Source organism: Lynx canadensis, chromosome B4 (assembly GCF_007474595.2).
Source record: "Lynx canadensis isolate LIC74 chromosome B4, mLynCan4.pri.v2, whole genome shotgun sequence".
Taxonomy (NCBI): Eukaryota; Metazoa; Chordata; class Mammalia; order Carnivora; family Felidae; genus Lynx; species Lynx canadensis.
Window position 1 is genome coordinate 77,254,927 of NC_044309.1, and position 19,474 is coordinate 77,274,400.

Sequence of the window (19,474 nt, forward strand, 5' to 3'; positions counted from 1 at the left end):
ATATACAACGCTGGAGAAGCACCCTTTGTCTAACAAGTAACTAAGTTGTGGCCTGCCAGGATAAAGAATAACACACCATTCTTTTGAATATTTCTTTAATATTACATTTAAATATTCTCTTTAAATACAGCATTATCACAATGTAAAGGACCTAAAAGGCAAAAAAAAAAAAAAAAAAAAAAAAAAAAATTGTTTTCAGAGAACCAGACAAGCTTTGGATTCACATTGAAAATACTACCTGTGTACAGTATATGAGAAAGGAAACTGGAAAATCTTAAGAGTTGCAGTATTAAGAGATTTCTTTTGCCTAGGCCTAGACTGAGTGGGACTGAAGCCGTACGGTCCTGTGATCAGAGGCCTAGGCTTAGCTTTTCTAGCAACCATGAGCGAGGACTGTATCCGGCTCAGGTAGCACCAGAAACGAGATGGACTAGGTTGTAGAAAAGGCCCTTTGCTTAACAAGACAGTTAATGCTCAGTGTTAATATTTCAGCATTTAAAAACTTGGGATCGGCGGGAGTCAGAAGTGTTGTTCCTGGAGGGACGGACTTGGATTAAGAAACTAGTTTTTCAGAAAAATCAAATCTCTTGGGGGCTGGCAATGAGTTTAATAATGAGATTCCAATTCTTGGCTTGACCCCAAAGGCTAAAGTGTCTCTTACCAAGCAGGTGGAATCCACTTCCAAAGGTGAGGCTGGAGCCTTCCTAAGGAGGGAATGTTTAGAGCCCACGCTCCCCTCCCAATATAAGCTTTCAGGAAGAAAGTTTGCAGTTTAAGCTTCAGCCTTCTATTCAAGGGGATGGCCGATCATGGGGGAGTGTGGCTTGGCTTGGGATAGTGTCTACATCTCGGGTGCTTAAGACTCTCTTGTGAGGCTAGAGGATGGGGAGGGACAAGGTCTTGTACTGAAGAACTCCCCTCCAAATGTAAAACCAAGCAAAACCAGGAATGAACTGGAGAGGCAGACTGGGTTAAAAGACGTATCCGTTTAAGTACAAGGCCTCACAGGCTCAGTTTAGAGATTTTCTAGGTGAAATGTTGCTGTGACATACATAAAGAGTGCGTTCACGTCCCACAAGAAAAGGCTTTGTGATCAAGGTAAGTAGGAAGAGTTCTCTCCCCACCAAAAGCAAACAGTTTTCCACTTGTTCTTTCTTGGTCAATAAACCATACGAGAAGTGAAGTGTGATGTAAAGGATGCTAGTGGAGAGTGTTTTTTGCTCCCTACTGACTCCATTTTAAAATGGACGCAAAGAGAACTAATAAGAATTCAGCGGTGTTTAGCAGAGCGCATCCTAGAACATGAGCTGGACATAAGAAGAACGGGAACCGTGTCCCCCCATGGAGGTAAGACCCGAATTTGAGTCCCACTCTATAGATCTCAAAAGTAACAGTCAGAACTTGAACTCTTTGGAACCTGGGAGCTGTGTGTAGCAATTAAGAATTCGTTTGGCTTCCAATTTTTATGTATCAAGTTGGAGGGATCCAATAAACATTTGCAGTTGTCAGGGCGGGGGGACTGGAATAGCAAAACTCTCTTAACCCTGTATATCCAAGGACCACAAGGGCAGTACAGAAAGAAAAGGACAAAAACTAGTTGGTGACTTTAGACTGCCACGTCCTGCATTCCTTTAAAGCTCAAACCTCCCAGAGCGGGGCGGGGGGAACCTGGGTGAAAAAGCAAGCATGGCACAGATCAAGTCCACTTCTTTGCAGACAGCAGCCTTTTCCTGCTGCCTCTTTCGGACACAGGCAATGCTCCACATATGCCTCCTGTGGGACGTGTGAGCCCCGGCCTGAAGCTGCCTGACGGAGCCGGCATTACACAGGCACAAGCCTCAGGCTCTTTAGGCCACATCCCCAGCCAATCTAGCTTTTTCTTCAAGGGAAAAAGAAAGGGGGTGGGGGAGACAAATAGGCAAGTTTAACTCTAGTACCTAAGAACATGTGAAAGAAAGAATTCAAGTTACAGACCAGGAATCCCCAGTGTGGGGAACAGGTCGGAGGACACCAAACGTGTCAAATATTAACTTATTTACCAAACGGGGGGCCAGGGAAGGCAGGTTAAGTTTTTCTAAATTCTGGAGGTTTTCTACAGAAGCAGAGACCCTTCTACCCGTTCCTCTCTAGATCTGGCCAGATGGTACTCCAACTGCGTTATGCACCAAAGTGGGGTATCAGGGTGACCGATGAGAAAACTTGAGCTTCTTCCCCACCTGGAGCTCGGGAAACGAGAAGGGAGCTTTGCCACGCTGTTCAAATTATTGCGTTCTGGTCCCTACATAAAGAATAGCTGCTCGAATTACCCAGCTTCTCCTGTGAGATCCTCGTTCTTTGTTCCAACGGCCCAGAAAGCTCAGTATTCAGCACTGTGCGGCCTCCTCTGCCCCAAGACTCTCCCCACATCCAGCTGGGACCGGTCTCCTTGGTTCTGTTTACCCTTTAAAAAATACTCGTACAAACGATTCTTTCCCACCCATCCCCCCAAGACCCCAATAAAATAACATGGGCGTAGCAGCTGCTTCTACAGTTTTGTTTTGAAACGGTGTTAGATAAAATAAGGGAATAAATAGAGAATGGGTCAGAGGCAGAACCTCCATCCCCGGCTCACACTGCCAGAGGGAGTTCTAGGGAAGAATCTTCGGGGGGCCTGTCCTCACTCCGCTGTGAGGTTTTCTCCACCGCACGGCCCTCTTCATGGTCCGTGCGGAAGGGGAGGCTTGAGGGGGACCAAGAGGGGCGGAAGTCTTCGCTCTCAGGCTCGTCAGGGTTACAGCCTTCGGGCACTAGCGCCTCTAGGGTGGACGCTTTCCCCACTTCTGACTTACACAGGGCAGCTGGGTCTGTGGGGCTACAAGCCACCAGTGAGGTAACCGGGAGAGAGAAGACGTTCAGATCCTTCTCCTTGGGGAAAGAAGGCGGGACTTCTTCTGCACTAGGCTCTCCTTTCACCCCCAGGACTGGCCTCTGCTCCACCTGATAGTAGACCAGGGGCCCACCGTTCAAGTAGGACGGGCTGTTCACTGCCGAGGCGGCCGGGTGGTCTGAGTTCTCGGCGAAACACAGGACGGAGGAGCCCGGGGGCAGCTGAGCCTGGATGAGGATGGGGGCTGTGAGGCCCGGGCACAGCTCTTCGGGCACGGCCAGCGGCTCCTCCAGGATGCACACGCCCAGGCTCTCGATGCTGGAGTCCAGGCTGGCGCTAGAGCCGCTGGAGTCTTCCTCTGCCTTGAGCCGCTCCAGTTCCTCTGCACTCTGCAGGTGCATGACCGCCGTCTCGTTCTCGGCAATGAACTCCTGGAAGTCCTGTGTCTCGGAGCCCTGGGCTCCCGTCAGGCTGCAACCGGCGGCGGGTGAGGGCCCCTCGTCCGGGGCTGGCGGGCGGCTCACCTGCCGCTTGCTCTCCAGCTCCAGCTTCATGATGGTGTGGAGGTAATGAGTCCGGACCCGGATCGGATTAAATTCAATGCGCCCCGCCATGTTCCCGCAGCCATCCCGGGAACAACCGCACGGAAAGGACATGCGATCCACCTGAGGAGGGGACAAGGAGGTTGAGGGAAGATGAGGCCAGCAGATTTAATAACGGAGATAGGAGACGTCAGCTGGCAAACACGGGCAGCTGGGATTTGAGGTCTTCTTACAAGAGGAACAACTAATTCAAAGCGTAACGTGCAATGTGGTGACCTAAGAGCATGAGGTGGTAGTTTTCAGACCACTCGCGTTCTGATTCCAGCACAGCCATTAGTTAGCAGTTGTGACCTCGGGAAGGTCCTGTATCTCTCCAAGGCTTTGTTTCCTCTTCCAAATAAAGTGTAGCCAAAAATCACGTCAAAGGGCCTTTCCAGTTAAAAAGTCCTGAGACCACCTCTCATGCTGACAGTTCTCAGAGTGGAAGAAATTTTTGTGCCTCAGACTTTCCCAGAACTTACCTGGTGTGTCGAGAAGACAAAGGCTGGGGCCCAAGCCTAGTGCCTTCTGCAACGACAGGCGTGGGGAAGGAAGTAGATCTAGCTGGTCCAAAGCAATCGATACATTCCAGGGAAACTAGCGAAAGTGCCTTAGTTTGCTAAGGTGCTATCATGACAGTTCCAGCAAAATAATGGCCAGCTTTTCACTGCCTACTTCATTTTTCCCTGATGGTTGGCCAGTTTAGTTCTGAAACAGTTATAGACCAGGAATATGTGGAAAGGGGATCTACTCTACCTCCTTATTGGATCCCAAAAGGGAAAAAAGCAACCCCCCCCCCACCAAAAATAAAATAACATCAGCAAATACGTACAAACACACAATGTCTTCCTATGATATCAACTTCTAGAACTCTCCATTCCAGTCTTAAGAACAGTCCAATTCTTAGGACTATTCTCAGGACTGTAAAACAGAATGATATATTAGGGACTTCAGTCTGAAAAGCAGTATTTGGCCAGATCAGCTAGAGCTATTACCTGCCTAAAATTAAGAAACAAAAGGTTGGTTAGGATCCATTCAACCAGAAGGACTCAGCACCCACATCCTACAAGTTCCAGGTAGATTTCATCCTCTGGGATGGTACTACTCTTTTCAGTTGGGCTAGGCCTTCTAACCTGTCCCTTGTCGGAAGGCCAGGTGGGGAATGAGGTCTTCTATCTTTTAAGATCCTGGACCTAAGGGGTGCCTGGATGGCTCAGTTGGTTAAGTGTCTGACTTCATGATCTCACAGTTCTTGAGTTCAAACCCCACGTGGGGCTCTTGGCTGTCAGCACAGAGCCTGCTTTGGATCCTGTCCCCCTATCTCACTTGTTGTCTCTCTCAAAATAAATAATTTTTTTTAACTTTAGAAACTAAAAAAAAAAAAAAAAAAGATCCTGAACTTAAGATCCTGGACTTAACCTCTGCCAGGCCAAGTTTGATCCTAAATTACAGGATCCAAGAATTACTTTGAGTTTTACAAAATTGGGGTAGAGGTCCTGTGAGTGAAGATAAAATCTAAAGGACTAACTCAGCTCTCTGCTTCCTTTTATCTCACGGAAATCAATATTTAAGGAATAGCTACTAATGGTAAACTTACTAACCCCTGTTCCCTGTTCCCCCATTTGCGGACAGCTGCCTCTTCATCACCTCTGAGGTGAGAAACACAGAAAAGGTAACTGCTATCTCCATAGCCTAGGAATCCTGCCGTGCTTGGTTTTCTCCTTGGTGGAGGAGGGTTATGGAGCTATGGAGTGTCCACACTCACAGGGAATCCACCCACGGGTGACGGGCGGCCTCCCGTGTTCATGGGTACCCGCATCACGTCCCCCAGACTCTAGAGTAGATATGCTCTCTCAGGCCGACTTGGACTCACCTGGCATTTAATCCCAGCCTGACTACAGGCACAGGCTTCTGGGTCACAGTACAGGCGACAGTCACAACCACACTCTTCCCGTGACAGGCGGATGGCTCTAAGCTCCTGTTTCTCTTCGGCATCGATGCGGTGGACCCCCGAAGCCCTCAGCAAGGCTCGGCGCCGCTTGGTGGGCAGGGGCTGCAGGAAGAAGTAATCATCCACCTCCACGTTTTCCACGTCAATATCTTCATCTGAAACATCATCCAGGGTCAGGCCGTCAGCCTCCACCGACTCCACCGTCCCATTCTTGGTCAGCTGCCAGGAGACAGGGAGGACAGGTTAGCCTCGAGTATTTGCAGGCACCTCCTCACAGTGGGTGTCTAGAGCAGCACAGTCCAACTGAACCTGGTGCGACGATGGAAATGGCCATGCTGCTCATAGCACGTGTGGCTACTGAGCACTGGAAATGCGGCTAGTGCAAATGAGAAGCTGAACGTTTTCATTTCATTTCACTTTAATCGAGTGTAGTATAAAGAGCCACATGGGGCACCTGGGTGGCACGGTCGGTTAAGCGGCCGACTCTTGGTCTCGGCTCAGGTCATGATCTCACAGTGCACGAGTTCAAGCCCCGCGCTGAGCTCTGCGTCGATGGTGGGGAGCTTGCTTGGGATTTTCGCTCTCCTTCTCTCTGCCCCTCCCCCACTTGTGCCTCTTATCTCTCCCCCAAAAATAAAGTTTAAAAAAAAAAATAGCCATGTGTGGCTAGCGGCTACCATATTGGATAGTTTAAGAGAATAAACCTAGAGCAGGAAGGCAGGAAGCCTTATGTAGCTCTGTAGTTCTAACACCTTCCTGTCGACACCGGGTATCACCTTGGTAGATCAAAGTTTCTCAAAACCTGTGTCTCATCCTCCCTCCTAGAAGATAATATTCTTCCACGAATATATTCTCCATTCCCAGACTTGTGTCCCTTAACTTTAGCTAACTTGCCTTCTAACACAGGGAGGAGAAGGTCTATCAATGGCTAGATATTCCTTGGATGGATAGAGAACGTTGCAAAACACCCTTCAATATGTACCCCCAAAGGACCCAAAACCACATTCTGGGAGGAAGACTACACTCAAGTGTAGTACAAGGCCACCGGGTCTTTGTCAATGAGCCTAAATCTTCACAGTGTCAACAACGATCTACATATACAGAAGAGCTTCATTTCATTGGGAGGAGGAAAAAAAAGGAGCAAGTTGTTAATGGCTACCAAAGAAAGCTCTCACTTCCGGCCCACAGTCTAGAACATATTCTTTCTCCTGATACTTTTTTATTTGATTTCAAAGAAAAGCAGTATGTGAGGCAGGGTGGCTAATATAGCACTAAGGTACCATCTACAGGCAGAAATCTGGGTTCTCTGGGCTAAGAAGGATAGCCAGCCAGAAAAGGGAGTCTTAGTGGAAGGACAGTGTGAAGACAAGCTGGCTGAATGAGTTTTGAAAACTCACTAGAGAATTCGAGTGAAGAAAATGAGACCTCATCATCTCCAGAGCTCTGGAAGCTACTAGCAGGATGAGAGCCAAGCTACTGGAGGGGTTGGCTTACTTCATCAGACAGCCACAGATTGGTGCTGGTAAAGGAACAGCTCCTGGGGGACGTGATGCAATAGGCCTGGCTAATAAGCTCCACACCTGTTGTGTTTGTTTGTGGGAAGGTGGGACAGAGGAGACAAATACAGTGGTGCTTCTGGGGGTTTCCTGGTCTGTTATTTCTGTAGCAGGCAGACCAACGATGAGGGGCCTTTCTGCAGACCTTGGGATTGCCCCTGCCTATTTCACTGGGGATGGCTTCCTCCTCATGGCCTCCTCCTCACCCTCCCTCTCGCTGTCCTCTCAAGGGAAAGAAGCTAGAGATGCAATAGAAAGAAACCCACACAAATGTACGGATGTAACACGATAGAGGTGGCATTTCAAATCAAGTGAGAAGAGTCCTCTGGCATTAAATGGTATTGGGACAACTGGATATTCTTTTGGGGAAAAAAAAAAAAAATGTTAGATTCCCAATTCATACTACCCATAATAAGGCAGTCCAAAGGAATGAAAGGCCAAAATTAAAAAGAAAAATAACTGGGGCACCTGGGTGGCTCAGTTGGTTGAGCATCTGACTTTGGCTGAAGTCATGATCTGATGGTTTCATGGGTTCCAGCCCCATGTCGGGCTCTGTGCACCGACTTCATGGAGGCTGCTTGGGCCTCTCTCTCTGCCCCTTCCCCACGTGTGTGTGTGTGTGTGTGTATGTGTGTGCACGCGTGTGCGTGCACTCTCAAAGTAAATTTAAAATTTTTTAATGAAAATATTAGAAAAATTATATATAATCAAAGCTACAGAGCACCAGCAGTTTTTTTGTTTTTGTTGGCAGCCTAAAAGGAAAAAATATCAGATGGCACATGGGCCATGCAAAAGATGTATCTTTGAGATCAACAGTCTCCCCTGTAGAGCGCTAAATAAAGATAGGAAAACTTTCTAAGAGCAAACTGGACCTGGGGAGGGCAAAGGCAGGGTTTTCTCTTGACACAGAAAGATGTATCAGCTGCCACCAGTGCTGCTGTTCGCGAAGTCTGCTAATAAGGAGGAATCCTCTGCCAGCCTGGAGTTTGCTGAGCTCTGTCCCTAGACATCCTGCAAGGGGGGGGCCACAGAACAGGATGGAATCCTGCTGTGACAGGCTATGCCTCTACCGGATTTAGGAGACGGGTTTCTTCTACGGAAAGGGAAGAAAGCCTTCGTCGCAAACGATGAGAACAGTGTTTATTTCCCCAGCCGTTGCTATAGCAGCAGGAAGGTGATAGGGTCAGTGACAGAATTCCTCAGACACAAGAAAGGGACGCCTCAATGTCATTCCAGTTAGAAAAACAGGTGTGAGGCTTTGGGAGTAGACTGAGGGAAGGAGACACGGCTCTCACAGGGGGAAAGGGATATCATTAGTCCACATCCCCTGCCGTCAGTTCTCCGACCACACCACAATCTGGTGTGGCTCATCAGGGGGTCACCCGCAGCCCTGGAAATAACGCAGCCACCTGTCTTAATATGGGTCAGCAGGCTTTGGGCCCACAAGAAACCTGGCCGGGCCAGAAGCAGTGTTCTCCAAGTTTGGAACTAGGAACTCGGGGGGACCTTTTTGCGGCCTGGTGGAAACCACGGCTGTGGAGTGCCAGGCAGTGCTGAAAGCAAACGGGTAGCTGTGAAGAGCCATCCTGCGAGAGACGGGTCTTCTTCCAGCGCTGCTCTCCTACACTGCGAGAGCTGGCGTGGCCTCAGCGGCAGGCCCAGGACCATCCACAGTGAAAGAACTATTTGGCTACACTGTCATTTACACATAAAAGACTATCACCTCAAGGTGACGGGGGTTACAGAAACAGCAGGGTCCTATCAGAGAACGTAAAGGATCTAAAACCCGTTCTGGGCATTGGGACAACAGACGATCATTTGACAAGAAACTGAAACACTGTGCTTCCTCAGATTCCAAGGGTGGCAGACTCGAATGTTTGTAGATATTCACATTTTAAACTTTTTAAAAATCTGCTGAGGGTAGGGAATTCTAGGGCAGCCATTTTGCTACCCTGTGTAGACTCCCCGCCAGAGACCAGAACAATGGTGTCTCAGACTGAGATCGGATTCCAAATCTGGGATGTCTCGTTAAAAAGATCTGGAATTTCTACGTGCCGAGGGCAGCAAATTTAAAACAAATAAATAAAGAATCCAGAGACCCAGATGGTTTTCCATTTTATCTCGGAACGCGGTTAAATACCAGATCCCAGACCCCTTAGGCACCTTCATCTTCTTGGCATGGAGCTTCTCCTCCTTTAGGTGTTCACGAAGAATCTCCCGATGGTTCACCTCCTGCTCCTGAGCAAACTCACAGAGCGTGTAGCTGCGCACGGAGTTATGGCGCTGGGCCATGCCCAGAGAGCTCCCACCCTGGCTGGGCACACTTGTGAAGCCTTGGCGTCGGGCAAAGTAGTAAACGGTCACCTGGTCAAAGCGCACATTCTTCCTCCGCAGCTGCTTCTGCCGCTTGAGGATGGATGTGGCTGAGAAGGGAGCACAGAGCAGTGTTACTAACCCAGGAACGGCCTGCCTGGCGGTCTCGTTCTTTCTCATTCAACTAGGCTCTCAACTGTTGTCCAAAGTGCTCTCTGAACCTTGGGAAACTTCTGATCGTCACATCATAAATGCACAGTTGGGAGGGGCCTTGAACATCAGCTGGTCCGAACCACTGCCTCCAGACTGACTTTACCCACACAGATGACCACAACATCTAATTTTGGACATCAGCTGGGAAGAGGACATCTAGGCCATCTTTTCAGGATGTAACAATCTATATAGCTTCAGTCAGTATGGCAGCAAGTAACCACCTGTGGCGATTTAAATTTCAGTTACTCAAAATAAAATTTAAAATTCAGCTCTTCAATTACACTAATCACATTTCAAGTGCTCACAGCTACGTACGGCTGATGGCTATCATACTGGACAGTGCAGATGTAAAACTTTTTTTTTTTTTAATTTTTTTTTTTTTAATTTTTTTCAACGTTTATTTATTTTTGGGACAGAGAGAGACAGAGCATGAACGGGGGAGGGGCAGAGAGAGCGGGAGACACAGAATCGGAAACAGGCTCCAGGCTCTGAGCCATCAGCTCAGAGCCCGACGCGGGGCTCGAACTCACAGACCGCGAGATCGTGACCTGGCTGAAGTCGGACGCTTAACCGACTGCGCCACCCAGGCGCCCCCTTTTTTTTTTTTTTTAAGAAAGAGAGAGTGTAAGTGGGGGAGAGGGGCAGAGGGAGAGAGAGAATCCCAAGCAGGCTCCACACTCAACATGGAGCCCAACATGGGGCTGGATCCCACAATGCCAGGATCATGACCTGAGCCAAAATCAAGAGTCAGACACTCAACTGACTGAGACACCTAGTACCCCTAGACCGTTTCTATCATAAGAGAAAATTCTATTGGACAGTGTGTATAATCTATAGCAGAGGATGCTGTATTTCTTTAAAGGGCCAGATAGTAAATACTTTAGCCTTTGCAACTCTGCTGCAACTACTCAACTCTGCCACTGTAGCATGACATCAATTACAACGTGTGTGGCTGTATTCCAATAAAACTTTATTTACAAAAACAGGCAGCGGGCCAGATTTGGTCCATAGGCATCCTCTGATCTACAGAATCAGAAGTTCTGGGGCACCTGAGTGGCCCAGTCAGTTAAGTGTTGGACTCTTGATTTCTGCTCAGGTCATGACCAGATGGTTGTGAGATCGAGCCCAGCGTGGGACTCTGCACTAGGCATGGAGCCTGCTTAGGATTCTCTCTCTCCCTCTTCCTCTGTCCCTCTCCCGCTCTTATGTGGAAGTTCTTTCCAAGAAATTAATTGAGCTGTAAGAATTAAGAAATGTGGGGATGCTTGGGTGGCTCAGTTAGTTAAGCGGCCGATTTCGGCTCAGGTCATGATCTCACGGTCTGTGGGTTCAAGTCCCACATCGGGCTCTGTGCTGACAGCTCAGAGCCTGTATCCTGTTTCAGATTCTGTGTCTCCCTCTCTCTCTGCCCCTCCCCCACTCACACTCTGTCTCTCTCTCTCTCTCTCAAAAACAAACATTTTAAACAATTAAAAAAAAAAAAAAAAAAGAAGAAATCTGGAGTTTCCCCAGTTGTCCAGGCAGTAAGCATTTATGTCCTACTAGTGCTACAATTGTGTGGAACTCGGGTGGGCAAGGGTAGTATCCTGGACTTCTTCAATTTAACTCAGCCCATAGGTTCCTGGGAACCTGTAAAACATGGCATAAGGAAAATCAGCTAGAGGAAGTCAGACCTAAGTCTATGATATTAGAGCAGTGAAGTCCTCCAAAGAGCGAGGTTGGGCTAAGAGTAGGAAGATTATGGTTAAAGGAAAATCCCCAAGCTGGACAGAAGAAGCAGTTGCAAGGACTGCAATGGGCTCTGATGCTTGGGGGGCTGTGGGTGCAGGTGGGGGGTAGAGGGGCTCACTCACGCGTGAAGCTGGCAGTTGTAGGAGGATTGAGACTGTCACAGCTGTCAGCACTGTCACTGCTGGAGATCTCATCATCGGAGTTGGAAACTGATGAGCCCACATCCACATCATCAAACTTCCTCTTGAGACCCGAGCCCGTGAATGCATCCATTGGTTTCAAAGGGGTTTCCTTGGGGAGCCCTCGGCGTTGGCCCCAAAGCCCCTGCTCACCACCAGTTAGCCGGGCGCATTAGGATTCTGCCCAGGGGAAAAGAGGAATCAGCACTCCTGTCCTGAGACAGACCTCCCTCCCAAGTCTATACATGCGGCTCTCCAAATGAAGAAAGAAAGTCCCTGAGCTAGCACTGATGTCTGGTCTCTTGCGACTAGGTCATTTCTCTACCTATTCTGGCCAACATTCTCCTACTTATGTTTCCCTTCAGTCCCAGTCACCCTTAGAATAATGAGATGAGTACAGCAGCACCCTTCCCAGCAGAGTGAAGGCCTTTGGTTCCACGCCAGCTGGGCTCTGGGTTTCACTAGCCCGGGGATAACGGTAGCTGCTCTTGTGCTCACACGGGAGAGCTCTCCCAAGGGGCCAGGAGGAGGGACTGGGGATCAAAGGCAGAATTAGGCTGTGCCTAAACCTAAACGAGAGCCAATTATTTCTCCTAGGGAAAATTTGGCCTGGCATTTCCCAAAGTGTGTATATTAAATAAACTAGTTCCATGGATATTAATAGCCTTACGTGGAAATAGGACTGCCGTGTCCAAACAGTTTAGAAAAGCGCTATGAGAGGATAGCTTGAAGGCCTTGACTATGCCAACGAGCACGGTGAAGCGTGAGAGCCCACAGCTAGTGCAGTGTTCCACACACCCGATTATGGAAGAATCTCAGGGGGCAAATGAGCCTTGGATCACACATTGGGAAACACTGCTCTCAGCCCCAAATTTCACAGTATATCAGAAGCCAGGGAAACACTTTACCTAGATCTTCACAAGGGTGAAGATTCTCACCGGCCTCCTACAAAGATCAAATGTGGTTGTAAAGAATGGACTGAAGATTAGAATCTGCACTGCCTTCGAAACCCAGAAGCTTTTCCGATCTCATATAGCTCCATAAAATAGGGCTCGGCCGGTCTGTCATCATCCCCTGTGCGAGGAAAACTTAGCTTTACAATCTTAGCCCCCTGTAAAGAAACCAGCGAGGGGAAAACAAATAGCAAGAGAAGTGACAATTGACTCTGGTAAAGTCAATACGGCAGGCAGTGTTTTCAACGTGCCACACGAGGGATAGTCCATTTCCCAGGTACAGATCTCTCTCCTTCTCCATCTTTGGACCTAAGTTCCCAAGAATATGAATCTGCTCGAAACAGAAATGCTGTCAGAGCCGGAGCCACATGTGACGATACGAAGCCTCCCTGCTTTGCCTCAGTAATGCCAGAATCTCCCCAGACTATGATCTCACTAGTTGCTAATTATGCAGCAGGAATAACAACACTGCCCAGAAAGACAGGGCTGCATTACTGCAGAGCAGCTACCCAGAATATACTGTGGTGTCAAAAGCTGTCTGCTACAGAGCTGTTTTTCTGGACTGAGTCTCTCAGAAGCAATTTGCCTGCTCCTAGATCAGCTCTACTTAGTCAACCAGACCTAATGAGTACTTTAGCGAAGAGATTTCCTGATCTCTCTATGCAGATCTCATCAAAATTCTGTATTCAAGTCACAAGATGTACCTAGGAAACCTCAGCCATCATAGGTCTAGACAAGCACATTCCTGAAATACACTTGGCCAGGAGGAAAAAAAAAAATAACCAAGTGCTTGATAAAAATTGTAATGAAATTCAAAAAGGAGCCCAAAGTATCGATTCTGTTCTTCGGGCTACTGATCTTACCATCAGAGGTCACGTTCCTCGCACATATTAAGAATGGAGAGCGCCAAGGACTCTTTAATGGGTTAAGATTTCAGCTGGGTTTAAAGATACCTATTAACTAACAAATTTCTTCCTTGCATTCGACATTGGGAGGTAATCTTTCCGACTGAGAATTTATGTGGGTGATGTTTAAAAAAAAGAGAGAGAGAAAGAATACCATTGACCACTGAACCGAGTTTTTTCTTCCCCACTTAAAAATCTTATCAACCATATAAAAACTCAGACTGAGCTGAAAGTCTGCTCTTTTGAGAAAGGGCCTCAGTCCAGCTTCAGTTTTAACTGGTATCTTTAGTGTTGCTACTGGGAAGGTGGCCTTTTCCTCAGCCCGGAAGCATGAGGGGATCTCTGACCGGAAGCAAACTGTGCGCTCCTGGTCTTTCCTCCAGTGTCCCTTTGCTTCCAGTATTGTGGGCTCCCTCTGAATATTTCTCTTTATGCCCTGCATGAGTTTGGGTTTGGTCCAAAATCATCTTTATTATTAAAATTCTCGCTGTCTTAACCCAGCTGCCCTCAGGGGTAACACTTCCTCTGGTGCAGCGAGGACTGCTGGCTACTTGTTCATTCTCCTTCGCCCCTTTTTCTAGGTCTTCCCCACTTCCACTTCTGGAGGAGTGGCTTCTGGGCAATCGTAAAAGGCAGGTAAGAAAGAGGGGGGGAAAAAAAGAAAGAAAGGATGTGAAACCTAGGAGAAAGATATTTTCCTTAAAACGCCGGAGAATAATCTGAACCTACGGCTCTATGTGTAAATAATGTGCGTACTGATTTAGCTCTCCTAACGCTACCCAGGATCTGTTTGCGTCACTTTTTCACTCCATTTTATACATATATTTATATATACAAATACATGTATATACACACACACATATATATACATATACATATACATACACACAAAATCCATCAACTCTGTCCTGACAACCAATAGAAATTTAAATTTCAACCCAGCCTTCCTTACCCAACTCTGGTTGTGAACTTGACTTGTCAGGCAAAGATACTCCCTGGGCATCAAGAACAAACCTCCCATCCACTTCCCACAGTGGCCTGAAGAGACCTTTCTTTGCAACAGAAGCAACTAGAATAGGTTCCACACTTTCCAGTTCATCAAATCAACCTCTTTTCAAACCACAATTAGAAATCAGTCATGCCCACCTCTCTCAACCATTCATTGGCAAAGGATCAATGCCTGTGTATAAGAGAAACACTTGTAAGTTACACTCCAAGCACTTAAACACAGACAGAAATAATGAAGGTGAGACTGGAAATGCAGGTCATAACTGACAGTTAACTGTCAAAATGACCAACTCAAACAACAAATGCTTTTGGAGAAAACAATGCAAACCTCTATAAAAGCTTTTTAATGACAGTGAAATGAAAGGTCAACTGATAGTTTCTGGCTACATACTTCTGCCTTATGGTCTTTTCTCAAGTGTGTCTGAGTATTTCTCAAAGGTATATGAAATAACTCATATCCAGAGTATATAGAAGATATTAGGCTAGCACCAAATAAAGATCTACAGCATATGTGCATTTTAGTACTAGATCTAAGCCTTTTCATGTCTGTAGGATTCCTATCACTCCCCCCAAAACCAAAACAGCTTATGTGAGACTAGCAAAAGAGGGACTGTCCAGAAATAATTTTGTGGGTTCAGAGTGTATTCGCCAATTTAGGTAACAAAGGCCTCTCTCTTAAATGAGTATAAAATGACGAGACAAGGCATATCTCATGGGAGAAAGCCTCCCCACTCCACTGGAACCCAACCTTCTACTAAAGGTCAAGAGACAAAAATCTCTGGTAAGATCGTCAGGGTTATCTTCCATAGCTGGGTTAGAGGAAGGAAGGCTTGCTGCTAATTGTTAGGATAAACCTGAATAAGACGACCGACCTGTTTCTCCTTTTACAAGATATTGCAGCTGATTCTCAAATACTATCAATTCCTTGGATCCATGTGTCCTTGTGATTACCAGGATTATGAACATATAAAGTGCTTAAGTGCAAACATACTGTTTAAACTAGGTATTTTAAGGAAGCGTCCCTCCACCCCTCCCTCCCCCCCCCCCCGCCCCCATTCACTGACACAAGGTTAGGATTTGGCTTTCCATGTCTAAACTACCATCGTATGGAGGACACAAGATCTTTGTGGGAGATGAGGAACGTGATGCTGCAGGAGCCACTAACCCTCAAGGATATCCAGTCATTGATAACTCTGGCACACACCAACATCCTCCTGGCTTTGGAAATTCGCAAGATGTAAAGTCAGTGAAGAAAATGAAAATGTGAATCAACTATGGGTTTCCCTTAAACTGAAAACTGCAGGACAAGAGGACACTGTGTCTCTCGGGGATAACTTCCAACATTTCATATTGAAGAACGGTTTGCGTGTCACGCTGCCACTCTAACCCCTTCAAAAAAAAAAATAAATCAAGACCATGGCACTAAAAGGGATGGATGGCAGTCAGCTGCGTGTTTGGGCCTGTGAAAAAACGATCGAGCTAGCAACCAGGGCAAGTGATGCTTTCGTTTTCCCCCACAACGCCAGAAAAATGGGAGACATCGGGAACCTGAGCTGAAAGGGCATGTCAAGGCATCAGTTCCCTTTAATGGACACCCCTGCTGAACCCTTCAGCTCCCAACCCATTTCTCTGATTCCTGCTAACCTTCCCGCTCATTCCAATCGTCTGCAGCCCCTGCCCAGCCTTCCTCATCCCTTCCTGCCTGCTACTCACAAATTCCCAACCACTCCTCCCACATTTTCCTCTATTCGCCCTCCCCTTCCTTCACTTCCCTCCATCCTACATCATCTCCACTCCATTCCGAACTCAACCCTCATCCGCAATCCTGCCAGCTTCCAAGCCGCCCATCGGTCTCCCCCGAGCTGCCCCCGCAGTTCGGGCCCGCGTCCTCCGTGCCCCTAGCTCCCACGCCTCTCCCGACTCTTTCCCTTCCCAGCGGCGCCCTGGCTCCCCGCCCCCCGACCGCTCCCGTCCGAGCCTCCCTCATTTCTGACCCCTCCATCCGCGCAGCTCTGGGTTGACCACTCCTCCACAGCCGCCCGAGGGCCGATCCCGAGAAAGGACGAGGCGGCACCCTCCGCCCCGCACCCCCAGGCCCATTACCGGCCCCGCCGCAGCTGCCTCCTCCCGTGATGGTCTCTGCCGCCCCCGCTGCCGCCGCCGCCGCCCTAGCCCGGGTGGGAAGGAGAGAGGAGATAGCGAGTCCCGGGCCCGCGGCGACGGTCGGGGAGTTCCCAGGGCGGCAGGGCTGGGAGGGAGGGCGGGTGGGCAGGTCGGCCGGCAGGCGGCGGAGGGCGGGCGGCTCCAGCAAACTCAGGCGCCCCCGGTAGCAGACGCCCAGAACCGCCCCGGCTCCGGCTAACAATAGGCTCCGGCCGCAGCGCTCTGGCTCTTATAGGCGCCGGCACGTCCTGACCGAGCCCCGGGGCATGCTGGGAAATGGAGTCTACGTGTCGGCCCCACGCCCGCGGCATGCCGGGAGTTGAAGGCGGCGACAGGCACAGAGCCGAAAGTCGCCGGCAAACAGGCTTTGGAGGCGGTGTCTCTGCTGCAGTGGACCCTGGGAGAGCGAGTTGGGCGCCGCTGCAGCCTTTTAAACAGGAAGAGGGACAACCTCAGCTACAGATCTTCAATGACTAAACGAATCTCCATCTAAAGCTCCGCTTTTTCTTTCTCCAGGACCACTCTCCTATGCCTAAAGGACATAATCCCCCTTATGCGCACTCATGGGAGCTTAGTCTTAAGCAGCATGACATGCTGCAGCCTACCCAAGGTATGGAGAAGAAAATGCAATGTATTGAGTACTGCAATACGTATTGACTGGTTGATTTAAGTGTTTTATGTCAAAAGTATTTCTACATGGTCTCTGATCTTCACAACTTTGCAATTCATTTTTAAGATGGGGAAAACGAAAACCCAGAAGTCAAGTTATATGTCATTTGCCACGGACACTCTGGTTTCCGATCTCACTCAGAATAGACGTTATGTATGTCTCTTTGACTTCTAAGGCCGTACAAGATATAGATAACATCCTCTCTTCCTACCAGCCTCCCCTCCATCCTGTCATCTTGTTTCCTTCTATGTTTCCCCTCCTGTACTCTGCTTTCACTACCCTGGACCACTGGTGTCCTTGCAGTTCCTTCAACAGTCATGCTCTCAGCTCAGGGCCTTTTCCTTAAAACATGTTCGTTAGCAAGCCACATACATATTCCTCCACTTAATATTTGCGCAAATGTCCCCATATCAGGCTTTGCTTAACCACTAAGAAAAAAATGATGCTTAGTCTCTATCCCCTTGACTTGTATTTCTTCTTAGCATTCACCTCCTGATGTATATTTTTCAGTCCTTCTCTCACTTGACTAAATTCCATGAGAGCAAGGAATTGCTTTGTTTACTGTATCCTGAGCACTCAGTACAAAGCCTGGTAGTTGACATTTAGGAACTCACTAGATATTTACTGCATATTTATTGGATATTTATGGCAGGATTTAAACTCAGGTGAGACTGGTTCTATAGCCTAGGGCAGTCTTCACTGCAACCAAGAACTATGGAGCCAGATGGTTACCAAGCCATCTCAGTCTTAGAACTGAGAAGTTGGCTGGTTTGGACAAAATGCCAAAAATTCCAGTCCTCTCACCTTGGTGACATCAGAGGCTCCATGAGGCTAGGAAACAACAGTGCAAGATGAAAGGGCAGATCACAAAAAAGCAGTCTTTAGTGTACCATGCACTGATCGGCTCCCTATCTGCTGAAATTTAGGTATAACATGTGATCTAGAGCCAGGCTGCCTAGATACAAGCCCAACTCCTCCACTCAGTAGTGGTATGACCCTTGGCAAGGTACAGTAACTTCTCTTGCCTTAGCTTCTGTATCTGCAAAATGGGGCGAACAGTATGTATCTTAGAGGGTTTTGTGGAGATTAAATAGTTAATATAGTATAAATGTTTACAATGCAGTCAGTGCTATGTACATGTTCATGATTCTGTCTTTCCTGGACACACAGGTAACAGGAGAAAGCCCCAGACCACTCTGTAGAGCCAGTGAATGCAAAGTTACAAAATAACAGCCATAAGGCCATGTTGGATAGGCTAAAAAAGTGTCTCATGTGCCTAAACATCCACAGTTTGAATCATGGAAATTCATCAGGGTACCATCAGCCTCAATGCCCATGATTTGTAGATTTATGATACCAAATCAGGAGTCAGCCAAGCCAAAGTTAGCACAGCCTTTGAAAAGATAACAGAATTCAACTTGGCAATAAGCTCTATGTCAGTCAGAAGATCATCTGAACCTGTTACAAACATCACAACTCTATGATAAGTTATCATAGAGTCACTTACTTATCACATTTCATTGTCTCGATAGAATCGCTAGAGAAGTTGCTACAATGGTGCCAGTTCACCCAGAATTGCAATTGTTGCTCCCACCTAAGCAGGGCCTATGGAGGGCAAATGGTGACCAGGACGCTCAAATGCAGAATAGAAACTACAAAGAAAAGTGAAAAGAAATGCTAATAGCATTCAATGTCTAATTCTAAGCATTACTGCTTTGTTCCAAACCACACTGCAACATACGTATGAACCAGCTCAGAAGGCACAAATCACAAATGGGTGGTTCGTTTGGGGGGGCAAAAAGGTCAAAGCAAAACAGGAAGATATACAATCAGCAACAGCAGCTGCAGATAAAAACCAAAGGTCAGATTGGCCGTCCTGGGCAGTGTTTACCTATCTGTCTTGCCCGTTATGTCTACATGTAGAGGTGATCTTGTAATCAGTAGTATCCTAAGTTTATTGAGAAATTGGAAATGTGTACTAGATACAAAGTAAAACTTTTATACTCCTTATCCTTTTTTAATCTCCCAACAATCCTATGAATTAAGTATTATATCCTTTTTAAGATGAGAAGGTGGAGGTTTAAGAGAGTATTTTGTTCAAGGTCACATCCAGGAAAAGCAAGACCTAAGATTTGAACAGCCTTATCTGACACCAAAGTATACATTGTATCAACTATTCTTTACCACCAAAAGAAAAATACATTCTCCAGGTGGGTTGAAAATTAATAGGTCTGAGGATACTAAGTGCTAAGCTTCTTAGAGAAAAAGAGTTAACCTGTAGATTTAGCCCTAAAGTTAACATTACTTTACTAATTTACATTTAATTATAATCCAGATCTAGAAAGGCAGGTACCTCTTTGTGACTAATTGTAGAAAGAGTTCAGT

The 19,474-nt window shown here is 47.4% G+C and overlaps 1 protein-coding gene across 5 annotated transcripts; it reads right to left on the reverse strand.

Moving 5' to 3' along the window:
• Positions 1-111: 111 nt before the first annotated feature.
• Positions 112-16,603, reverse strand: CSRNP2 (cysteine and serine rich nuclear protein 2). Of its 5 annotated transcripts, none has more exons than XM_030322603.1 (5): positions 16,360-16,603; positions 11,334-11,570; positions 9,118-9,377; positions 5,321-5,617; positions 112-3,531 (listed from the first exon to the last, which is right to left on the reverse strand). In XM_030322603.1, exons 2-5 carry the CDS (start codon positions 11,482-11,484, stop codon positions 2,608-2,610), a joined length of 1,632 nt encoding a protein of 543 aa, XP_030178463.1. In that variant the 5' UTR covers positions 11,485-11,570; positions 16,360-16,603; the 3' UTR covers positions 112-2,607. The 5 variants fall into 5 exon arrangements, with proteins under 5 accessions (XP_030178463.1, XP_030178461.1, XP_030178464.1 ...); XM_030322601.1 differs by having other exon boundaries at positions 11,334-12,464; XM_030322604.1 differs by lacking the exon at positions 16,360-16,603 and adding an exon at positions 16,251-16,352.
• Positions 16,604-19,474: the final 2,871 nt, after the last annotated feature.